General features: G+C 35.8%; 2 protein-coding genes and 1 non-coding gene across 3 annotated transcripts; all 3 read left to right on the forward strand.

The window, feature by feature from the left end:
• The first annotated feature begins 526 nt into the window (after positions 1-526).
• LOC111396622 (probable ATP-dependent DNA helicase CHR12) lies at positions 527-11,288 on the forward strand. Its single transcript, XM_023023040.1, has 11 exons — positions 527-1,031; positions 3,413-3,566; positions 4,642-4,706; positions 5,655-5,843; positions 6,006-6,155; positions 6,669-7,064; positions 7,606-7,865; positions 7,957-8,175; positions 8,572-8,779; positions 8,877-9,030; positions 10,066-11,288. Exons 1-11 carry the CDS (start codon positions 705-707, stop codon positions 10,731-10,733), a joined length of 2,790 nt encoding a protein of 929 aa, XP_022878808.1. The 5' UTR covers positions 527-704; the 3' UTR covers positions 10,734-11,288.
• On the forward strand, positions 11,068-22,145 carry LOC111397633 (probable ATP-dependent DNA helicase CHR12). Its single transcript, XM_023024636.1, has 14 exons — positions 11,068-11,092; positions 11,134-11,147; positions 11,281-11,553; positions 13,941-14,094; positions 15,170-15,234; positions 15,603-15,791; positions 15,954-16,103; positions 16,617-17,012; positions 17,554-17,813; positions 17,905-18,123; positions 18,520-18,727; positions 18,825-18,978; positions 20,014-20,616; positions 21,275-22,145. Exons 1-14 carry the CDS (start codon positions 11,068-11,070, stop codon positions 21,907-21,909), a joined length of 3,345 nt encoding a protein of 1,114 aa, XP_022880404.1. The 3' UTR covers positions 21,910-22,145.
• A 298-nt stretch (positions 22,146-22,443) lies between these two features.
• Positions 22,444-22,517, forward strand: TRNAN-GUU. Its single transcript has one exon. It is a non-coding gene; the product is annotated as a tRNA-Asn (tRNA).
• Positions 22,518-24,154: the final 1,637 nt, after the last annotated feature.

A 24,154-nucleotide genomic window follows, 5' to 3' on the forward strand; every position in this document is an offset into this window, starting at 1 on the left:
TTTATATTTACTTGTGGTTTAAATTGAGAATGTAAAAGTGAAATAATATAAAAATATAAAAAAAGAAGCGGGATTGGAATATGTTCCCTTCTCCGTCCTGTTTAGGGTCACAAAAATGTTGGGCGCGTTGGGAGCATAGAATTTTATCATCCCTAGATGAAATTATATTGATCATAATTATTTAAAACTGTGCGTTTAATCGTCATTTTTATAGACATTGTGCAGTAATTACACAGTAAATTCACAATTAATTTTTTCACTTCCAATATCTTAACTTTCGTACCCCTAAAATTCTCAATATTTTTATATATAGTAGTAATAGGAACATAATTAACACCAAAATTCAAAAAAAAAAAAAATAAACTTCCGGAAAATTTTTTTTGGACAAAACACATGGTCCTTCTAGGACAATTTTTTCAATGCCTTGTAAAACTAGGGTAAATTAGTCATTGACAAGCTTTGCGCGAGGACATTCTCGTAATTTCATACAAAGCACTGTGCATATAAACCCGGTTGAGTTGAGTCCATGAGATCACAACCCGACGCCTCTAGCCCTGCCCCCAAACCCAAAAGCACTGAAAGAGAACTTCTAATCAAAACATCGCAAAATAATTACTTAATTTTAAGATTTTACAAATAATCTGTTAAAATCTGCTTATAATTTAAGTTTACGGCGCCGTTTTAGTGCTCTTCTTCTTCCCGCCATGGTAGCCCAGGTAGCAGAGCCCCACACCTCCTCCGCTCCTTCTCTCCCCCAGCAAAATGGGCTCGACCCGGAAGAACCCGACCGGCACTCAGATTCCAATTTGGATAGCACCAAAACCTTGATCTGTGCCCTCAATTTTCTCTCCCGGAATTTGCCCTTGCCCCAACATGTCTACGACGCCGTTTCCTCTATTTACCTTTGTGCCGCCGACGATGGAGGCGGTGATGGCGTTTTGGTCGATGACGTCATCGAAAGGGCTGAGGTTGGAGTTGAATCCTCCGTGGAAGGTCTCCAGAAGGATGAGATTACTACTCCACGGAGAATGGTGAGTTGTTTTATTTTATTTTATGTTGTTAGTAGATTTAGAAGTGTTTTTAGTTTGTTTGATTTTATTTTCATGTAAACTTAATATAGAGAAATCAAGGTTTCAGCTTCAATTTTCTTATTCTTTCTTGATCCTTTTTTTTTTTTTTTGGGTTCTTGAATTTGGCAGTTGGTTTTGTAATCGAGTCTATTTGGTTCTAATTATATATTGTGAGAGAGAGATTTTAGCTTTGAGCTGCTTCCTTCTTTCTTTTTGAAGTTCTGAGTTTTGTTATTAGGTTTAGTAATTGAAGCAATTTGTTGGGAGTAAAGTGTTCCGGAATCTTTGTTTCTTTCTGATTTTGGACTATCATGGGTTTAGGAGTATATCTAATTCATTCCTTTGAAATTGTGATTATCGATGTATTTGTTTTGATCTAATGCTTTGGGAGTGTGAGATATTTCTCAGTTATGTGCATTAATGCTATGGATGATTGAGATCTGGATATTCTGCTCGAAATGGTATAAGCAGCATATACGAGTAGAAACGTTGACTAAGCTCCTCATTTTAAGAAACTTGACCAGTGAGATTGATTTTCTGTTAAAGAAAAAAAAAGAACAAATATTCTCTTAAGTTAATTGCGGCGGCAAAGAGAAAAGTGGGATTGGGACAAATTGAAAGTTTTTAACTTTTTCTAGATTTTGTTTCTTTTTATATTCAAATTTGTTTTGTGGTTGGTTTTCAATTCATTATTGTGAGAGTTCGTTGGTGTTACACGAACAAAAATATCTAGATGTACTACGTGTACATTGGTTATTGATTGAACTTGATTTGTAATAAACAGCCGTATTTGATAACCCGACATTCTCTAACATTGAGATCTAGCTGTATCTATCCAATAGTGGTTGGGTAGGGCCGACTCTTAAAAGGATTGACCACTGAGTAGCTGTTGAAAGATTTTACCTCGTATACTCAGAACTGAATTTCTTTGGAGACTCCAGAATATGCTAAAAAGTCAAATACACGGAAAGTCCCAACTACGAGGATTATTTCACTCCTAAGTTCAAGCTTGGTTTGTGCAAGAATAGGTTTAGTGCTGAAAGCAAGTGGACAAATAGGTTGTTTTCGACGAATCCATTGCTTGAGAATCAATTGATTGCATTGCTCTTGCGCTAGAGCAACATAAGGAAATTTTGTCCATTCCTGCTTTCAGGAAACTGTCTGAACCAGATCAATAGAATATCACGCATGCACAATTACTATGCCTCAAGTTCTAGTAAATTTAAATTTGTGATTTTTAACTTACAGTTTTTACACTGAAATTCGATGATTTTTGCTTTGTAATCCTTAAATTTGTATAAATGTTTCTATTTCATTTTCCAGGAATAAAGACATAGTTTTATTAATTTTGGCTCTTAAATGTTTGAATTGATTTTTGGATTCTGTATTTCCCCGGATAACAAGAAACATTTTTATCATTTGAATATTTCAGTTTGATGTAATGGCTTTGTTCCCTATATGCCCTTTTTATACTTGCATCTGGGTATTAATATTTATAACAGCGGTGCTCTGGGAAGTGAGAATTTTTTTCTTAGTTCCATTTGCACATAAACTAAAGAATCTCATGTCTAAGTGAGTGCTGAGAAGAGGGAGTTATGGACCAAGGCTAACGTGGCCTGTTGTAGTTGTTAAGTATATAGTAGTAGCCCCCCAATGGAATGAAACAAACAGAATGGAACAAAATGATTCATGTACCCGAGACCAAGGCTAACGTGGCTTGTTGTAGTTTCTAAGTATCTAGTAGTGGCACAAGAGGAATGAAACAAATAGAGTGGAACAAAAGGATTCATGTTCCAGATTCCATATTTATTGTTCATAAGGCTCAACTTGTTGTTTGTCATTGTTGTGTTCGGACAAATTTTGACCAAAGAATAATTCAGACGTCAGGAATAAGTTGTACAAGTATTTATCCATATCGAGAATTGATTGTGTATATCACATGAGAGAGGGAGATGTAAGTAAAATTACCATCTTGACCCGTAGCCATATATATGTAATGAAACTTTTCTTTCCAATCCTTCTAAGTAGTATCTCTGCACAACTTTTATTAAGTAATTTATCATCTGTGTTGCTATGTGGCCCTCTTGTACTTTTCTCTGTTTGGACCATATCAGTGGTTAAACCATATTTCTCAAATATATTTTTTCTTTTTTAATTATCTCATTGTTCTTAATATTGGGTTGCCCTATTTCCTTGCATTTACCATCTAGTCTATAATTATTTACAATACAGAAAGTAATTTGGTTTTGTAATATTATTCTAAACTCCATTTTTCTTTTCCTTACTGGATTTCCACTTTTGCTTCATATCAAAATTGGATTTGTAACAACAATGTGATACAGGATGGTTCTGGTGGTTCAAGTTACAATGATTTAATGTTGGACTTCGAGGATGCCGTGTTAAAGCAACAATCTTGCATGTCTGGTTCTAGATTAAACGAGTTAAAGGAAAACCGCTTTCAAAGCCAAATCCAGCACCGGTTAGCCGAACTTGAAGGTAGCTATTTTCATGAGTAATTCTATCCTAGACATTGTTTTGCAAATAAATTAATTCTGCTGCATGACTTAAGGCCCAATTTGTATGGTTGTGCAGTTTCTCATGATATTGAAGTCCTGAACCTCTCTATCTTATATTGCACATTGTGGAAAAATTTCCTAAAAGCACTCATCAGAGCAATGTTGTTTGACCTTGTAATTTGTTTTGCTCAATTTCTTTTTGTTATTTACCACCGCCTTGCGTGTATTCTTAATCTTCCTTTAGCTTTTCAAAGGTCTTTCGTATGGATATTTTTCCATTTTTTGGTGGTAAATTTATCTTCGTATGCAGTGTATTTTGACTTAAATCGCCTAATATAATTGTGTATATCCAAACCCTCGTTACTTCATTCTTTTTTTGTTTCGTATTCCCTTCTTTTCCTAAAAAAGATATCCTCGGCTACTTTGAACAATAAGAGTTTTACCTTTCAATGACAGTACGATTTTAGACTTGTTTTCACATTTTATACAATCATTTGATCATCATTATTTTAATGATAATCACTTGATTTACTCTATCCTCTCCCTGTTTTTGTGTTGAAAACCAGGATGATTGGAAAATGAACTTCCAATATGGTTCTTGTTTTTAGGAGTACAGCAGCGACAACAAGCTAGGCCTTATATCGAACAATTATTGACTTGAAAATCTGTCTTGTTTTCTGTTTATACCTTCAAGCCCCTCCTGGATGGTTGAAAAACAAGTCACTCATATGGTTTTACCGTAATTTTTTTATTGAAAGACACATTTAAAGTGAGAATTTGTTTGTTGTTGTCTATCCTGTAGCTGATGGTGGGTATATTGGGATGCTGACTTGGGTAGGGATGCAAGCATGATCACAGTTATTTATATACATATGTATATACCCTATTCAGTTCCATAAATGCTGTTCTTCTGCAATAGACAATTATTATCCTAAAATAGCATACTATACTTCAAGGATGTGCCTAATAACTGTTTTGATGCATCTCTTTAACTTATTTTGGAGTTATGCCATACTTCTTTGTGAATGATTTTTCGTGCTTTCATTTTGAAACAGGATTGCCAACAAGCAGAGGTGAGGACCTCCAGTCTAGGTGCTTGGTTGAACTCTACGGGCTTAAGGTAGCGTTTAATTGTTTACTGTGCATGAATTTATATTAATTGTGACTAGGTCCACCATAATCATTAAATTTAAATGAAATGGAGAAGGTGGATGTATTTCGTGACAATAAACCCCTGTTTGAGACCCATTTTTGTGGGAAAATGTGTTTTGGAATAGGGTTTTTTTTTTTTTTTTTTTTTTTTTTTTTTTTTTTTTTTTAGAAACGGATTTCAGAATTAGTGGATCATATACTTAAGTATTCATTCCAATGCAATGCATGCTATCAATTTAGCTCCGGTTTGATGGTCATTATTTTGAGAAAATGATGTTTTGATTTTTTTTTTTTTTTTTTTTTGGGAATATGTGGTTAAAAAATAATGAAAATTTTTGTTTTTACGTGTAAAATTATTTTATGGGAGAATGCATGGTTGAAAATGAATTTTGAAAAAGCGGGTTTTGAAAAAAATGGGGGTCAAACAGTGGCTAATTGCTGTCCTGAAAATCTGTCTACCATGAGCAAAGTCTTGCGAGTAGAACTCCATTTGTAACATAGCATTATCTTTTTCGAGTAAAGTAGATGTTTGTGGTTGTTCTTTTTTGGCCCAAAAATATTATCATGCTTATGATTATTTTTTATTTATTATTATTATTATTATTATTTTTTCCGATTAATTTGCAACTCGGACCTCTAATAGAAAACCAGATGCTGTGAAACTAATGCAACACCGATTTGTCATTGCTAATTGGTTCCTGTATGCATACAAGTTGAAGGGGAAAATCTGTTTGCAGGCTGACTGCATCTCATTTAATCCATCACAACTTGTTGAGAAGGAGTGTATCATTTCTTGTTCCATGAAACATTAACACACAGAAGCACCTTTTTAATGCCGCCCTCTTCACCTATATGTCAGATATTAGTGGTTTATATTGCTGTTTATCATAATTGAATGACTTTTTTTCCCTATCAGTTAGCTGAGCTACAGAGCAAAGTGCGGTCAGAAGTGATTTCTGAATATTGGCTTCGTCTGCATTGTGCAAATCCAGATAAGCAGTTGTTTGATTGGGGAATGATGCGATTGCGCCGTCCTTTATATGGTATTGGAGATGCTTTCGCTATGGAAGCTGATGATGCCCTGAAGAAAAAACGAGATGCTGAGGTGAGTAGGTTTTCTGCTAGCGACTGTTCATTGGTTGGCAGATATGAATGAATCCTGCAACTTTCTCTTTCTAGACTCATAGCTGAGAAATGACATGTATTTAACTGCTGAGGGGAAACAATATTAATTGAACTGCAAATATCTTCAATATATCTGTTGCAGAGGTTGTCAAGATTAGAGGAAGAAGAGAGGAACCGTGTAGAAACTAGTAAAAGGAAATTCTTTGCTGACTTACTCAATGCTGTACGGGAACTCCAATTGCAAGTACAGGCTGCCCAAAAACGCCGGAAACAAAGAAGTGACGGTGTCCAGGTATGCTGCCTTACTTTCTACTATTTATTTTCCCATCATTTTCTTTAAACTAACATCTTCCCGTAGGGTATATAAATGTAATATTGAAGCAGATATTGCACAAACAAAGAAAATATTGGAGGCTAAAAAATGTTATGCCAATGGTTGATCCTCTTGTTTTGTTTAATGTGTATGGTTTCTGGTCATTAGTGTTAAGTGGTTAAGCCTATTACTCATTATTACTCCAAATAAATGGCATGTTATTTGAATGAGTTTTTATTTTTAAGAGGTTAAGCCACATTTTGTGTTATACTGTCAGTGGAGTTATCCACTTTGGTCTCGTAATTCTTGAGTTCTACCTTGCATCTGATCAATTAGAGAAACTACTGAACCTTGCAGTTTCCATCCATGTCACACATGGGTCCTTGGTGCCCTTGGCTTATTGTAACCCTGTGATTTTTTTATGTATGATAGATCATAGAAGATTAGAAGTTACATTCTAGGATAAGATTCAATTTATTCTTACTTTTACAGGCTTGGCATGGAAGGCAAAGGCAGCGAGCTACGCGGGCTGAGAAATTGAGGTTCCAAGCTCTAAAAGCTGATGATCAAGAAGCTTACATGAAAATGGTTGAAGAGAGCAAAAATGAAAGATTGACAATGCTTCTAGGAAAAACGAATGAGCTCCTAGGTCGATTGGGTGCTGCTGTCCAACGTCAAAAAGATGCTGAACATGACGGCATTGAAGCCCTCCAAAATTCAGACGCTGACTTGCTTGAGTTATCTGGTTCAAGGACTGACACGCCAGGGCAGTCACCTCCAGAGGAAGATGAAGATGTTGATAATGATTCTGATCGTCAAGTGAAGACAGGTGATTTACTTGAAGGCCAGCGAAAGTACAATTCTGCTGTACATTCTATTGAGGAGAAGGTATTCTATTACTATCTTCATAATTTTATTGAAATTTATGAGTTTTGGCTTACTGCTTTTGCATCAATTTGCTAATGTCCTGAAATGAATGGATTATTGTGCATGCAAATGCGCAGAGGGAGGGACGGAGGGAGGGAATTATTGTTTGTATAGCAAAAAAGGAAATTGAAAGAAAGTATTTTTAATTTCCTTGTGTTGGTTGAGTACAAGTATCATGAGAAGTACTTTGTTGCAACAAAATATGTCCTGCCTTTTCTGGCTCCTTATGAACACTTTCCTATATAATTTTCATTTCATTCAAATGGAGCCAAAGTGCAGGGGAAAATTTACAAACTCTCTTGTTATCCCTCTATACCAACTGCAATGGTATTTTCTGGATCTTAAGCATCATAACATGTCTTGGATGGCCAAAAGTTTGGCCGCATCTTTTTTTTGCTAGTTCATGATATTGTGAAAATATTGTGTAATTGGATATACTATTCTAGTTCATATAGTACTTATTTTATTTATATCTGATCGAACCTTACAAGAATCTTTGTAGGTGACTGAGCAACCAGCTATGCTTCAAGGTGGTGAGTTAAGACCATATCAGTTGGAGGGGCTTCAATGGATGTTGTCTTTGTTCAATAACAATTTAAATGGAATTTTAGCTGATGAAATGGGGTTGGGGAAGACAATTCAGACAATATCTCTGATTGCTTATCTCATCGAAAACAAAGGTGTTACTGGGCCCCACTTGATTGTGGCCCCAAAGGCTGTCCTACCAAATTGGATGAATGAATTTTCAACTTGGGCTCCTAGGTATGCATTTTCCCACCATCCTCCCTGCCCCCGACCCCTTTACGACTAGTTTCTGTATAAATGCACAAGTGCTCAGAGACTCTGCTTTCAGTGTTGCTGCAGTTCTTTATGATGGGCGACTGGATGAAAGAAAGGCAATGAGAGAAGAGTATTCAGGAGAGGGAAAGTTCAATGTTTTGATCACCCATTATGATCTGATTATTAGAGACAAAGCATTCTTGAAGAAAATTCACTGGTACTACCTGATTGTTGACGAAGGACATCGACTTAAAAATTATGACTGTGTTCTTGCACGGACTCTTGTCTCTGGGTATGTTGCATCTCCATCTCTTGATTGAAATTGCAGCAACCACCTTATTCTCAAGCCTCATCCTTTAAACGATTGTGCTAGATCTTTTGGATGGCTTCTGCTATTTGTTTTCCAATTATCTTGTGACCGATGGTGAATGCACCCACAAGTATCATAAGAGTTTACTTTTGCAAGTTATGCCTATTGAGTATGTTTGCCTAATCAAAGAGATTGTGGATTTTTTTCCTTGCTGAATTATTTTAAAGACAATTTTTTGTTTTTTTAATATCAAAGATGTAACCTATTTAATTTGACCCTGACCCAATTATTCAATATCCTTCAATTGCATAGCAGCATCAAATATCATGATTAATTTCAAAAGGAAATGATTTTCTAAATGATTCTTCATCTGGACAGTTATCGAATTCGGCGGAGACTACTGTTGACTGGTACTCCCATACAGAATAGCTTGCAGGAATTATGGTCCCTGCTTAATTTTCTCCTTCCTACTATATTTAATTCAGTTGAAAACTTTGAGGAGTGGTTTAATGCACCCTTTGCGGACAAATGTGATGTCAGTTTGACGGATGAAGAACAACTATTAGTCATTCGGCGATTGCACCATGTAGGTATTGGTTTTTTGGTGTGTTGTCTGTTATACTATTTGACTTTCTAATGTGAACGTTTTTCTTCCTTTCCCTTTCTTTCTAATATACCCCCAGGTCATAAGGCCATTCATATTGAGGAGGAAGAAAGATGAGGTGGAGAAGTACCTTCCAATTAAACGCCAAGTCATACTTAAATGTGACATGTCTGCCTGGCAGAAACTATATTATCAGCAAGTGACAGATGTGGGAAGGGTTGGATTGGCTAGTGGTAAGTAGTTTTCAATTGGCTGCTGCCTCTCTCTTTGTCTCTCACTGTGGTATTATTTTATCTCCCACAATGGCTTGTCTCGGGATTGTTTTACTGTTATAACTTTTTGTCTTGATGCAATATCATGTCCATCATCATAACTGTCTTGCATCCGTTATACTTTCTCCCTACTTCTATCACACCCTGTCCAGTCATCGTTGTTATCAGTTTAATATATTTTGTTTTGTTTATATAAATGAGGCAGGATTTATTTACAATACCTGTAAGTCTAATGATTATTAATATTACTCATATAGTACAAGTGTTTTTCAAGACCTAGCATTGATTTCACAATGCAGCCTGTGTCCATCAGAGTACAAAATGTAATTCTTCTTAACAGTGTTAAAAATGATGTCTTCCATACTATATTGAAATACTTGACCAAAGGGTCATCTGTTGTTCCATTGGCAAGTATAATCATTATAAAAATAAAAGTCTGGTTAGCAGTAAATACTTGTATTCCTGGAAAATAAAAAGAGTATTGGTAGACTTGTGCTTTCTTATAATTTTAAATAAAAATGTTCTTATAATTTTAAATAAAAATGAATATATGTGTTAATCAGTCCGCCATACATTGTTATGGACCAAGAAAATGCTGCGTGTTATTTATTGGCTTCATTTCTTGTAAGAAACAAAGGTGCTCCAATAGTCCGTCTCATTACTAACACAAACTGTAATGTCAATCTACACTCACACAATGTTCTCTCAATTTTTATGTTTACCAATCTACGCTGCTATCTGATGCATGTGTTTGTTTTTTTCTGTTATGTCCATTCGATTCTCTTGGTTTTCTCACCTTCCACGCTTTCCCATAAAAGGAGGATAAGAAAAAATGTTGTTTTTGAACCTTTTTCTTTCCTTTTTTGGTTAGATGAGTTTGCAATAGCATGAACTATACAATCTGTCCACCTATGCTGGGACACAGCACTTTCCTCTCTGGGGGCTATTACCTTTTTCTTATAGGTGAATTTCATTGCTGATGGTGTGAATTTGCAGGAACTGGGAAGTCCAAAAGCCTACAGAACCTGACAATGCAGCTCCGCAAATGTTGTAACCACCCATACTTATTTTTGGGTGATTATAATATGCTGCGTAAAGAGGAGATTTTCAGATCATCTGGAAAGTTTGAGCTTCTTGATCGCTTACTACCCAAGCTTCGTAAAGCTGGGCATAGAGTCCTCCTTTTCTCTCAAATGACGCGGCTCATGACCATTCTTGGATATTATCTGGAATTACATGGTTACAAGTTTCTTAGACTTGATGGCTCAACAAAAACTGAAGACAGAGGGGAATTGCTAAAAAAATTTAATGCTCCAGACTCTCCTTACTTCATATTTCTTCTAAGCACACGTGCTGGAGGACTTGGTCTGAATTTGCAGACTGCAGATACCGTGATAATTTTTGACAGCGACTGGAATCCTCAGATGGACCAACAGGCTGAGGATAGAGCGCATCGCATTGGTCAGAAGAAGGAGGTGGCAGTTTTTGTGCTGGTCAGTGTTGGATCAATTGAAGAGGTTATCTTAGAACGAGCCAAGCAGAAAATGGGCATTGATGCCAAGGTCATCCAGGCAGGATTGTTCAATACAACTTCCACAGGTTCGTCACTTGTGAAGATCTGTACTCTCATTTTACCTCCTATTGAGAATGGAAAATTGGTTTAAAGATATGAAACGAGTGGAGCTGGTTGAATAGAGATTGGTCTAGAATTGACAAATGGGTCTATCATATTTTGCAGATCATCTCCATCACGAAGATTTAAGGGAAACTTGCACCATTGTTTTTTACCTATTCTCCCCCAACCTTTAAAAAGGGGGAAGTTGGTCACCAAACTTTCTGTACATTTTGTACCATTAGTCCTTAATGACGAAAACTGTCCAAATCTTCATTAAATTGTTGGTTGACCCTCATTGGAAACATACCTTACTTCAAATTTCTGCCCACCAGCCCAAGTTGGGAAGTTAAACCTAGCTTCATGGAGTTGGACATGTGGTTCACATGACGATTAAACAGATATTTGAAGGTTTCTGTCATTAGGGACTGATTGTGCAATTATAATTACAGGCGAGGTCCCAATGGTGCAATTTTACCCTGAGATAAAATGATGCGGTTGACATATCTACTTGATTTTTGGACCATTAAATTGTTGTATGCCAATGATGTGGATGATAATTGTCTCGGGTGTAATGTACTACTCAATTTTCCATTTAGGAGGTTACTTTAACAAAAATTTCACACTTTCTTATTGTTTATTCCAATTTGGATAGCACCAAAACCTTGATCTGTGCCCTCAATTTTCTCTCCCGGAATTTGCCCTTGCCCCAACATGTCTACGACGCCGTTTCCTCTATTTACCTTTGTGCCGCCGACGATGGAAGCGGTGATGGCGTTTTGGTCGATGACGTCATCGAAAGGGCTGAGGTTGGAGTTGAATCCTCCGTGGAAGGTCTCCAGATGGATGAGATTACTACTCCACGGAGAATGGTGAGTTGTTTTATTTTATTTTATTTTATGTTGTTAGTAGATTTAGAAGTGTTTTTAGTTTGTTTGATTTTATTTTCATGTAAACTTAATATAGAGAAATCAAGGTTTCAGCTTCAATTTTCTTGTTCTTTCTTGATCCTTTTTTTCTTTTTTTTGGGTTCTTGAATTTGGCAGTTGGTTTTGTAATCGAGTCTATTTGGTTCTAATTATATATTGTGAGAGAGAGATTTTAGCTTTGAGCTGCTTCCTTCTTTCTTTTTGAAGTTCTGAGTTTTGTTATTAGGTTTAGTAATTGAAGCAATTTGTTGGGAGTAAAGTGTTCCGGAATCTTTGTTTCTTTCTGATTTTGGACTATCATGGGTTTAGGAGTATATCTAATTCATTCCTTTGAAATTGTGATTATCGATGTATTTGTTTTGATCTAATGCTTCGGGAGTGTGAGATATTTCTCAGTTATGTGCATTAATGCTATGGATGATTGAGATCTGGATATTCTGCTCGAAATGGTATAAGCAGCATATACGAGTAGAAACGTTGACTAAGCTCCTCATTTTAAGAAACTTGACCAGTGAGATTGATTTTCTGTTAAAGAAAAAAAAAGAACAAATATTCTCTTAAGTTAATTGCGGCGGCAAAGAGAAAAGTGGGATTGGGACAAATTGAAAGCTTTTAACTTTTTCTAGATTTTGTTTCTTTTTATATTCAAATTTGTTTTGTGGTTGGTTTTCAATTCATTATTGTGAGAGTTCGTTGGTGTTACACGAACAAAAATATCTAGATGTACTACGTGTACATTGGTTATTGATTGAACTTGATTTGTAATAAACAGCCGTATTTGATAACCCGACATTCTCTAACATTGAGATCTAGCTGTATCTATCCAATAGTGGTTGGGTAGGGCCGACTCTTAAAAGGATTGACCACTGAGTAGCTGTTGAAAGATTTTACCTCGTATACTCAGAACTGAATTTCTTTGGAGACTCCAGAATATGCTAAAAAGTCAAATACACGGAAAGTCCCAACTACGAGGATTATTTCACTCCTAAGTTCAAGCTTGGTTTGTGCAAGAATAGGTTTAGTGCTGAAAGCAAGTGGACAAATAGGTTGTTTTCGACGAATCCATTGCTTGAGAATCAATTGATTGCATTGCTCTTGCGCTAGAGCAACATAAGGAAATTTTGTCCATTCCTGCTTTCAGGAAACTGTCTGAACCAGATCAATAGAATATCACGCATGCACAATTACTATGCCTCAAGTTCTAGTAAATTTAAATTTGTGATTTTTAACTTACAGTTTTTACACTGAAATTCGATGATTTTTGCTTTGTAATCCTTAAATTTGTATAAATGTTTCTATTTCATTTTCCAGGAATAAAGACATAGTTTTATTAATTTTGGCTCTTAAATGTTTGAATTGATTTTTGGATTCTGTATTTCCCCGGATAACAAGAAACATTTTTATCATTTGAATATTTCAGTTTGATGTAATGGCTTTGTTCCCTATATGCCCTTTTTATACTTGCATCTGGGTATTAATATTTATAACAGCGGTGCTCTGGGAAGTGAGAATTTTTTTCTTAGTTCCATTTGCACATAAACTAAAGAATCTCATGTCTAAGTGAGTGCTGAGAAGAGGGAGTTATGGACCAAGGCTAACGTGGCCTGTTGTAGTTGTTAAGTATATAGTAGTAGCCCCCCAATGGAATGAAACAAACAGAATGGAACAAAATGATTCATGTACCCGAGACCAAGGCTAACGTGGCTTGTTGTAGTTTCTAAGTATCTAGTAGTGGCACAAGAGGAATGAAACAAATAGAGTGGAACAAAAGGATTCATGTTCCAGATTCCATATTTATTGTTCATAAGGCTCAACTTGTTGTTTGTCATTGTTGTGTTCGGACAAATTTTGACCAAAGAATAATTCAGACGTCAGGAATAAGTTGTACAAGTATTTATCCATATCGAGAATTGATTGTGTATATCACATGAGAGAGGGAGATGTAAGTAAAATTACCATCTTGACCCGTAGCCATATATATGTAATGAAACTTTTCTTTCCAATCCTTCTAAGTAGTATCTCTGCACAACTTTTATTAAGTAATTTATCATCTGTGTTGCTATGTGGCCCTCTTGTACTTTTCTCTGTTTGGACCATATCAGTGGTTAAACCATATTTCTCAAATATATTTTTTCTTTTTTAATTATCTCATTGTTCTTAATATTGGGTTGCCCTATTTCCTTGCATTTACCATCTAGTCTATAATTATTTACAATACAGAAAGTAATTTGGTTTTGTAATATTATTCTAAACTCCATTTTTCTTTTCCTTACTGGATTTCCACTTTTGCTTCATATCAAAATTGGATTTGTAACAACAATGTGATACAGGATGGTTCTGGTGGTTCAAGTTACAATGATTTAATGTTGGACTTCGAGGATGCCGTGTTAAAGCAACAATCTTGCATGTCTGGTTCTAGATTAAACGAGTTAAAGGAAAACCGCTTTCAAAGCCAAATCCAGCACCGGTTAGCCGAACTTGAAGGTAGCTATTTTCATGAGTAATTCTATCCTAGACATTGTTTTGCAAATAAATTAATTCTGCTGCATGACTTAAGGCCCAATTTGTATGGTTGTGCAGTTTCTCATGATATTGAAGTCCTGAACCTCTCTATCTTATATTGCACATTGTGGAAAAATTTCCTAAAAGCACTCATCAGAGCAATGTTGTTTGACCTTGTAATTTGTTTTGCTCAATTTCTTTTTGTTATTTACCACCGCCTTGCGTGTATTCTTAATCTTCCTTTAGCTTTTCAAAGGTCTTTCGTATGGATATTTTTCCATTTTTTGGTGGTAAATTTATCTTCGTATGCAGTGTATTTTGACTTAAATCGCCTAATATAATTGTGTATATCCAAACCCTCGTTACTTCATTCTTTTTTTGTTTCGTATTCCCTTCTTTTCCTAAAAAAGATATCCTCGGCTACTTTGAACAATAAGAGTTTTACCTTTCAATGACAGTACGATTTTAGACTTGTTTTCACATTTTATACAATCATTTGATCATCATTATTTTAATGATAATCACTTGATTTACTCTATCCTCTCCCTGTTTTTGTGTTGAAAACCAGGATGATTGGAAAATGAACTTCCAATATGGTTCTTGTTTTTAGGAGTACAGCAGCGACAACAAGCTAGGCCTTATATCGAACAATTATTGACTTGAAAATCTATCTTGTTTTCTGTTTATACCTTCAAACCCCTCCTGGATGGTTGAAAAACAAGTCACTCATATGGTTTTACCGTAATTTTTTTATTGAAAGACACATTTAAAGTGAGAATTTGTTTGTTGTTGTCTATCCTGTAGCTGATGGTGGGTATATTGGGATGCTGACTTGGGTAGGGATGCAAGCATGATCACAGTTATTTATATACATATGTATATACCCTATTCAGTTCCATAAATGCTGTTCTTCTGCAATAGACAATTATTATCCTAAAATAGCATACTATACTTCAAGGATGTGCCTAATAACTGTTTTGATGCATCTCTTTAACTTATTTTGGAGTTATGCCATACTTCTTTGTGAATGATTTTTCGTGCTTTCATTTTGAAACAGGATTGCCAACAAGCAGAGGTGAGGACCTCCAGTCTAGGTGCTTGGTTGAACTCTACGGGCTTAAGGTAGCGTTTAATTGTTTACTGTGCATGAATTTATATTAATTGTGACTAGGTCCACCATAATCATTAAATTTAAATGAAATGGAGAAGGTGGATGTATTTCGTGACAATAAACCCCTGTTTGAGACCCATTTTTGTGGGAAAATGTGTTTTGGAATAGGGTTTTTTTTTTTTTTTTTTTTTTTTTTTTTTTTTTTTTGTTTTTTTTGTTTACCATCACAACTTGTTGAGAAGGAGCGTATCATTTCTTGTTCCATGAAACATTAACACACAGAAGCACCTTTTTAATGCCGCCCTCTTCACCTATATGTCAGATATTAGTGGTTTATATTGCTGTTTATCATAATTGAATGACTTTTTTTCCCTATCAGTTAGCTGAGCTACAGAGCAAAGTGCGGTCAGAAGTGATTTCTGAATATTGGCTTCGTCTGCATTGTGCAAATCCAGATAAGCAGTTGTTTGATTGGGGAATGATGCGATTGCGCCGTCCTTTATATGGTATTGGAGATGCTTTCGCTATGGAAGCTGATGATGCCCTGAAGAAAAAACGAGATGCTGAGGTGAGTAGGTTTTCTGCTAGCGACTGTTCATTGGTTGGCAGATATGAATGAATCCTGCAACTTTCTCTTTCTAGACTCATAGCTGAGAAATGACATGTATTTAACTGCTGAGGGGAAACAATATTAATTGAACTGCAAATATCTTCAATATATCTGTTGCAGAGGTTGTCAAGATTAGAGGAAGAAGAGAGGAACCGTGTAGAAACTAGTAAAAGGAAATTCTTTGCTGACTTACTCAATGCTGTACGGGAACTCCAATTGCAAGTACAGGCTGCCCAAAAACGCCGGAAACAAAGAAGTGACGGTGTCCAGGTATGCTGCCTTACTTTCTACTATTTATTTTCCCATCATTTTCTTTAAACTAACATCTTCCCGTAGGGTATATAAATGTAATATTGAAGCAGATATTGCACAAACAAAGAAAATATTGGAGGCTAAAAAATGTTATGCCAATGGTTGATCCTCTTGTTTTGTTTAATGTGTATGGTTTCTGGTCATTAGTGTTAAGTGGTTAAGCCTATTACTCATTATTACTCCAAATAAATGGCATGTTATTTGAATGAGTTTTTATTTTTAAGAGGTTAAGCCACATTTTGTGTTATACTGTCAGTGGAGTTATCCACTTTGGTCTCGTAATTCTTGAGTTCTACCTTGCATCTGATCAATTAGAGAAACTACTGAACCTTGCAGTTTCCATCCATGTCACACATGGGTCCTTGGTGCCCTTGGCTTATTGTAACCCTGTGATTTTTTTATGTATGATAGATCATAGAAGATTAGAAGTTACATTCTAGGATAAGATTCAATTTATTCTTACTTTTACAGGCTTGGCATGGAAGGCAAAGGCAGCGAGCTACGCGGGCTGAGAAATTGAGGTTCCAAGCTCTAAAAGCTGATGATCAAGAAGCTTACATGAAAATGGTTGAAGAGAGCAAAAATGAAAGATTGACAATGCTTCTAGGAAAAACGAATGAGCTCCTAGGTCGATTGGGTGCTGCTGTCCAACGTCAAAAAGATGCTGAACATGACGGCATTGAAGCCCTCCAAAATTCAGACGCTGACTTGCTTGAGTTATCTGGTTCAAGGACTGACACGCCAGGGCAGTCACCTCCAGAGGAAGATGAAGATGTTGATAATGATTCTGATCGTCAAGTGAAGACAGGTGATTTACTTGAAGGCCAGCGAAAGTACAATTCTGCTGTACATTCTATTGAGGAGAAGGTATTCTATTACTATCTTCATAATTTTATTGAAATTTATGAGTTTTGGCTTACTGCTTTTGCATCAATTTGCTAATGTCCTGAAATGAATGGATTATTGTGCATGCAAATGCGCAGAGGGAGGGACGGAGGGAGGGAATTATTGTTTGTATAGCAAAAAAGGAAATTGAAAGAAAGTATTTTTAATTTCCTTGTGTTGGTTGAGTACAAGTATCATGAGAAGTACTTTGTTGCAACAAAATATGTCCTGCCTTTTCTGGCTCCTTATGAACACTTTCCTATATAATTTTCATTTCATTCAAATGGAGCCAAAGTGCAGGGGAAAATTTACAAACTCTCTTGTTATCCCTCTATACCAACTGCAATGGTATTTTCTGGATCTTAAGCATCATAACATGTCTTGGATGGCCAAAAGTTTGGCCGCATCTTTTTTTTGCTAGTTCATGATATTGTGAAAATATTGTGTAATTGGATATACTATTCTAGTTCATATAGTACTTATTTTATTTATATCTGATCGAACCTTACAAGAATCTTTGTAGGTGACTGAGCAACCAGCTATGCTTCAAGGTGGTGAGTTAAGACCATATCAGTTGGAGGGGCTTCAATGGATGTTGTCTTTGTTCAATAACAATTTAAATGGAATTTTAGCTGATGAAATGGGGTTGGGGAAGACAATTCAGACAATATCTCTGATTGCTTATCTCATCGAAAACAAAGGTGTTACTGGGCCCCACTTGATTGTGGCCCCAAAGGCTGTCCTACCAAATTGGATGAATGAATTTTCAACTTGGGCTCCTAGGTATGCATTTTCCCACCATCCTCCCTGCCCCCGACCCCTTTACGACTAGTTTCTGTATAAATGCACAAGTGCTCAGAGACTCTGCTTTCAGTGTTGCTGCAGTTCTTTATGATGGGCGACTGGATGAAAGAAAGGCAATGAGAGAAGAGTATTCAGGAGAGGGAAAGTTCAATGTTTTGATCACCCATTATGATCTGATTATTAGAGACAAAGCATTCTTGAAGAAAATTCACTGGTACTACCTGATTGTTGACGAAGGACATCGACTTAAAAATTATGACTGTGTTCTTGCACGGACTCTTGTCTCTGGGTATGTTGCATCTCCATCTCTTGATTGAAATTGCAGCAACCACCTTATTCTCAAGCCTCATCCTTTAAACGATTGTGCTAGATCTTTTGGATGGCTTCTGCTATTTGTTTTCCAATTATCTTGTGACCGATGGTGAATGCACCCACAAGTATCATAAGAGTTTACTTTTGCAAGTTATGCCTATTGAGTATGTTTGCCTAATCAAAGAGATTGTGGATTTTTTTCCTTGCTGAATTATTTTAAAGACAATTTTTTGTTTTTTTAATATCAAAGATGTAACCTATTTAATTTGACCCTGACCCAATTATTCAATATCCTTCAATTGCATAGCAGCATCAAATATCATGATTAATTTCAAAAGGAAATGATTTTCTAAATGATTCTTCATCTGGACAGTTATCGAATTCGGCGGAGACTACTGTTGACTGGTACTCCCATACAGAATAGCTTGCAGGAATTATGGTCCCTGCTTAATTTTCTCCTTCCTACTATATTTAATTCAGTTGAAAACTTTGAGGAGTGGTTTAATGCACCCTTCGCGGACAAATGTGATGTCAGTTTGACGGATGAAGAACAACTATTAGTCATTCGGCGATTGCACCATGTAGGTATTGGTTTTTTGGTGTGTTGTCTGTTATACTATTTGACTTTCTAATGTGAACGTTTTTCTTCCTTTCCCTTTCTTTCTAATATACCCCCAGGTCATAAGGCCATTCATATTGAGGAGGAAGAAAGATGAGGTGGAGAAGTACCTTCCAATTAAACGCCAAGTCATACTTAAATGTGACATGTCTGCCTGGCAGAAACTATATTATCAGCAAGTGACAGATGTGGGAAGGGTTGGATTGGCTAGTGGTAAGTAGTTTTCAATTGGCTGCTGCCTCTCTCTTTGTCTCTCACTGTGGTATTATTTTATCTCCCACAATGGCTTGTCTCGGGATTGTTTTACTGTTATAACTTTTTGTCTTGATGCAATATCATGTCCATCATCATAACTGTCTTGCATCCGTTATACTTTCTCCCTACTTCTATCACACCCTGTCCCGTCATCGTTGTTATCAGTTTAATATATTTTGTTTTGTTTATATAAATGAGGCAGGATTTATTTACAATACCTGTAAGTCTAATGATTATTAATATTACTCATATAGTACAAGTGTTTTTCAAGACCTAGCATTGATTTCACAATGCAGCCTGTGTCCATCAGAGTACAAAATGTAATTCTTCTTAACAGTGTTAAAAATGATGTCTTCCATACTATATTGAAATACTTGACCAAAGGGTCATCTGTTGTTCCATTGGCAAGTATAATCATTATAAAAATAAAAGTCTGGTTAGCAGTAAATACTTGTATTCCTGGAAAATAAAAAGAGTATTGGTAGACTTGTGCTTTCTTATAATTTTAAATAAAAATGTTCTTATAATTTTAAATAAAAATGAATATATGTGTTAATCAGTCCGCCATACATTGTTATGGACCAAGAAAATGCTGCGTGTTATTTATTGGCTTCATTTCTTGTAAGAAACAAAGGTGCTCCAATAGTCCGTCTCATTACTAACACAAACTGTAATGTCAATCTACACTCACACAATGTTCTCTCAATTTTTATGTTTACCAATCTACGCTGCTATCTGATGCATGTGTTTGTTTTTTTCTGTTATGTCCATTCGATTCTCTTGGTTTTCTCACCTTCCACGCTTTCCCATAAAAGGAGGATAAGAAAAAATGTTGTTTTTGAACCTTTTTCTTTCCTTTTTTGGTTAGATGAGTTTGCAATAGCATGAACTATACAATCTGTCCACCTATGCTGGGACACAGCACTTTCCTCTCTGGGGGCTATTACCTTTTTCTTATAGGTGAATTTCATTGCTGATGGTGTGAATTTGCAGGAACTGGGAAGTCCAAAAGCCTACAGAACCTGACAATGCAGCTCCGCAAATGTTGTAACCACCCATACTTATTTTTGGGTGATTATAATATGCTGCGTAAAGAGGAGATTTTCAGATCATCTGGAAAGTTTGAGCTTCTTGATCGCTTACTACCCAAGCTTCGTAAAGCTGGGCATAGAGTCCTCCTTTTCTCTCAAATGACGCGGCTCATGACCATTCTTGGATATTATCTGGAATTACATGGTTACAAGTTTCTTAGACTTGATGGCTCAACAAAAACTGAAGACAGAGGGGAATTGCTAAAAAAATTTAATGCTCCAGACTCTCCTTACTTCATATTTCTTCTAAGCACACGTGCTGGAGGACTTGGTCTGAATTTGCAGACTGCAGATACCGTGATAATTTTTGACAGCGACTGGAATCCTCAGATGGACCAACAGGCTGAGGATAGAGCGCATCGCATTGGTCAGAAGAAGGAGGTGGCAGTTTTTGTGCTGGTCAGTGTTGGATCAATTGAAGAGGTTATCTTAGAACGAGCCAAGCAGAAAATGGGCATTGATGCCAAGGTCATCCAGGCAGGATTGTTCAATACAACTTCCACAGGTTCGTCACTTGTCAAGATCTGTACTCTCATTTTACCTCCTATTGAGAATGGAAAATTGGTTTAAAGATATGAAACGAGTGGAGCTGGTTGAATAGAGATTGGTCTAGAATTGACAAATGGGTCTATCATATTTTGCAGATCATCTCCATCACGAAGATTTAAGGGAAACTTGCACCATTGTTTTTTACCTATTCTCCCCCAACCTTTAAAAAGGGGGAAGTTGGTCACCAAACTTTCTGTACATTTTGTACCATTAGTCCTTAATGACGAAAACTGTCCAAATCTTCATTAAATTGTTGGTTGACCCTCATTGGAAACATACCTTACTTCAAATTTCTGCCCACCAGCCCAAGTTGGGAAGTTAAACCTAGCTTCATGGAGTTGGACATGTGGTTCACATGACGATTAAACAGATATTTGAAGGTTTCTGTCATTAGGGACTGATTGTGCAATTATAATTACAGGCGAGGTCCCAATGGTGCAATTTTACCCTGAGATAAAATGATGCGGTTGACATATCTACTTGATTTTTGGACCATTAAATTGTTGTATGCCAATGATGTGGATGATAATTGTCTCGGGTGTAATGTACTACTCAATTTTCCATTTAGGAGGTTACTTTAACAAAAATTTCACACTTTCTTATTGTTTATGCAGCTCAAGACAGGAGAGATATGTTGGAAGAGATTATGCGCAGAGGTACAAGCTCACTTGGAACGGACGTGCCAAGTGAGAGAGAAATCAATCGTCTTGCAGCACGAACAGACGAGGAGTTTTGGTTGTTCGAGAAAATGGACGAAGAAAGAAGGCAGAAGGAGAATTACAGATCCCGTCTCATGGAAGAACACGAGGTACCAGATTGGGTATATGCCGTGCCTGATATGAAAGAGAGCAGGGGGAAGGGATTTGACAATTTCACTGTTCTTGGAAAGAGACGTAGGAAAGAGATAATCCATCATGATACACTCACCGATTTGCAGTGGATGAGGGCTGTGGAAAACGGAGTAGACTTATCTAAGCCTCCCGTAAAAAGGAGAGAGAATCCTATGGTCTTGAACAATGAATTTCCCAGTAATACCGCCACAGGTGAGAAAAAAGTTGCAGAATTGAAGAGTGAAACTGGTTCTCTCGTAAGCGAGGCAAAGAGTGATGATACAATTGGTTGGACATCTCAAAGGTACAACAAGTCTGAAGCTGAAAGTTCTCAAAGAAGTGGCTCTGAAAGTTTGGAAGGAGGGCTGGATGTGTTGACATGGAGAGCATATAGGAGGAGAAGATCGAGCTTGATGTGATTCAATTCGATTATATTGGCGGCAGAGCAAACTCGAAACTTATGGAACGGGAAATTCGTAAAGTTTATTTGATGTGAACATGGAGCTGCAACAACTTTCTTTAGTAACTGTAGAATTAACCAGTTTGCAAATGCTACTCTTGACTTTATTATTGTATCAGTATAAGATATGGGTTTACTGGATGGATGTATCAACTCTTTTGATTTTAGTAAGATTTAAGGATTGTTTAGGCGCCACTTCGAAATTGAATGGAGTCCAATGACAAAAATAATAAAATTCCCATTTATGATACTAATTCGTGGGGCCCATGGCAAGATTTTGTACGATTAACAGAGAGGGAATACACGCTTCGCTTCTTAGAGTCTATTTGATTTGAATTAAAATTTTATTTTAATCTAAATCAAAGTTAAACAATTAATATTAATTATATATTTTATGAATTCCATAAATTTTCAATCATATATTTTAAAAGGTTGTATCACAATCTAGAAAAAATCTAATTATAAATTGAAAGAATAAAGTAAACGTCAACAAGCTGGAATAGCTCAGTTGGTTAGAGCGTGTGGCTGTTAACCACAAGGTCGGAGGTTCAAGCCCTCCTTCTAGCGTTTTTCGCTTCAAGCTTAATTTTTCCCATTTCTCCTGGGAAAAAATATTGCAAAGTTTGTCCCTGACTTATTGTCAAAATAGTGAATTAATCCTTTTAATTTTAAAAGAGAGCAATTTAGTACTTATGCTCATTATAGGTGTGTAGTCAGAACTTCACCAACTTTTTAGAAAAAAAGTAATTTGCAACGTTGATCACCATCGTTTAACTAGCAAGTCAATTCTTAAATTTAAGAAGAGAGCAATTTATTACTCAATTCTCATTATAGGTGTAAAATCGACCAAAATTTATATTTTGTGATAATTTTTTACCATTGGTCCTTTATCGTTGAAAGATATAATATTTACCTATAATTTTTATTATAACTTCACTCGTATCTCTTCATTAAATGAACACAAATACACCTTTTTTCATCAACTATTATCAATGAAAATGTCGTCTGTGATGTCAAAAATCATCAATGGTACTTCGGTCTCCGTTGGAAAGTTATTGTGTGAGTCATACTTTTTCTTTTATCATTTTGATATGTTATTATGCTGAGATAGAAACAAGTTAAAGATATTTTTATCCTTTCCTTACAATATTATTGACTTATAAGTTTTTTTTTTTTTTTTTTAACTTTTCATATGTTCCCAAGAGAATACTCAATTAATAATCGATTTTTATGTTTTTAATAATTTATTTACTGATAAAAATTACTTGCAAAATTAAATTATTTAACCTTCATATTTTAATATTCCTAGCTAAAAAATCGTTAATTAATTTTTAATGCCGTTAATTATTGACAATTTCCATAAGAAAATATGAAAAAATATGTAAGTTTTAAAAATTGATGATGTGTGTGACTATCTTACTCGTCTAATGCTTGAACATAATGTATCCATGGGCTCTTGCATGAATTGACTTTACGCTATACTTGGACTTTCTTTAAACCCAGCGGAAAAAAAAAAAAAAAAAAACTATTGTCTTATAATCGATTCACTAAAAATACCTTGACGGACTACGTGAAAAATGAAAAATAATTGAACCACTTACCATCCATGAAATTACAAGTAAAGTTCTTGAGTGAATTGGTTCGTTGATTGTTTTAGTTATGATTACGTAGAATATGTCGATTTAGGTTAAACTGTAAGTCTGACCTCATCTAAGAAAAGAGGAAAGTTCTGGGTCCGGCCGACGGATTCCATGGCTCAAGACCGGGTGGAAGTGGTATTTGGAGTGATGGAAACTATGGATTTGGCTATTGTAGAGTTTTGAAAATGCTCTTTAATATGTCATTAACATTTTTAATTATCTTAGATAAAATGAAAATTTTAATTACTAACAAATTTTAAAGAAAATATTATATTTTTGATTTTATCAAAAATTGAAAAATATAGACATTTTCTTGAAAATGTTATATCACGTGTACATTGGACATGATCAAAATTTCTGACGTGTTCACCTTGCAAATGTTCTTGAATTCAATTGAGTCTTTCGAGCATAATCAAAGATTAACTGTTTGAGCAAATGATCGTTAATTGAGATTCTCTTGATGACCATTGATGATATAATGATCGATTCTTATATTTAAAAGCAATATATATTGATGATTTAGACGGCATTACATGCATTAATGGTGATTATCGATACACTTTC

Source organism: Olea europaea, chromosome 7, assembly GCF_002742605.1.
Source record: "Olea europaea var. sylvestris chromosome 7, O_europaea_v1, whole genome shotgun sequence".
NCBI classification, from domain to species: domain Eukaryota; kingdom Viridiplantae; phylum Streptophyta; class Magnoliopsida; order Lamiales; family Oleaceae; genus Olea; species Olea europaea.

Bases quoted from the DNA above. Each gene is read 5' to 3' on its own strand.
- LOC111396622 (XM_023023040.1), top strand. From the start codon at position 705: ATGGTAGCCCAGGTAGCAGAGCCCCACACCTCCTCCGCTCCTTCTCTC. The intron at 1,032-3,412 runs GTGAGTTGTTTT...AATGTGATACAG, and splicing joins TTACTACTCCACGGAGAATG to GATGGTTCTGGTGGTTCAAG. The intron at 5,844-6,005 runs GTGAGTAGGTTT...TATCTGTTGCAG, and splicing joins AGAAAAAACGAGATGCTGAG to AGGTTGTCAAGATTAGAGGA.
- LOC111397633 (XM_023024636.1), top strand. From the start codon at position 11,068: ATGACGATTAAACAGATATTTGAAG. The intron at 14,095-15,169 runs GTAGCTATTTTC...ATTTTGAAACAG, and splicing joins CCGGTTAGCCGAACTTGAAG to GATTGCCAACAAGCAGAGGT. The intron at 15,792-15,953 runs GTGAGTAGGTTT...TATCTGTTGCAG, and splicing joins AGAAAAAACGAGATGCTGAG to AGGTTGTCAAGATTAGAGGA.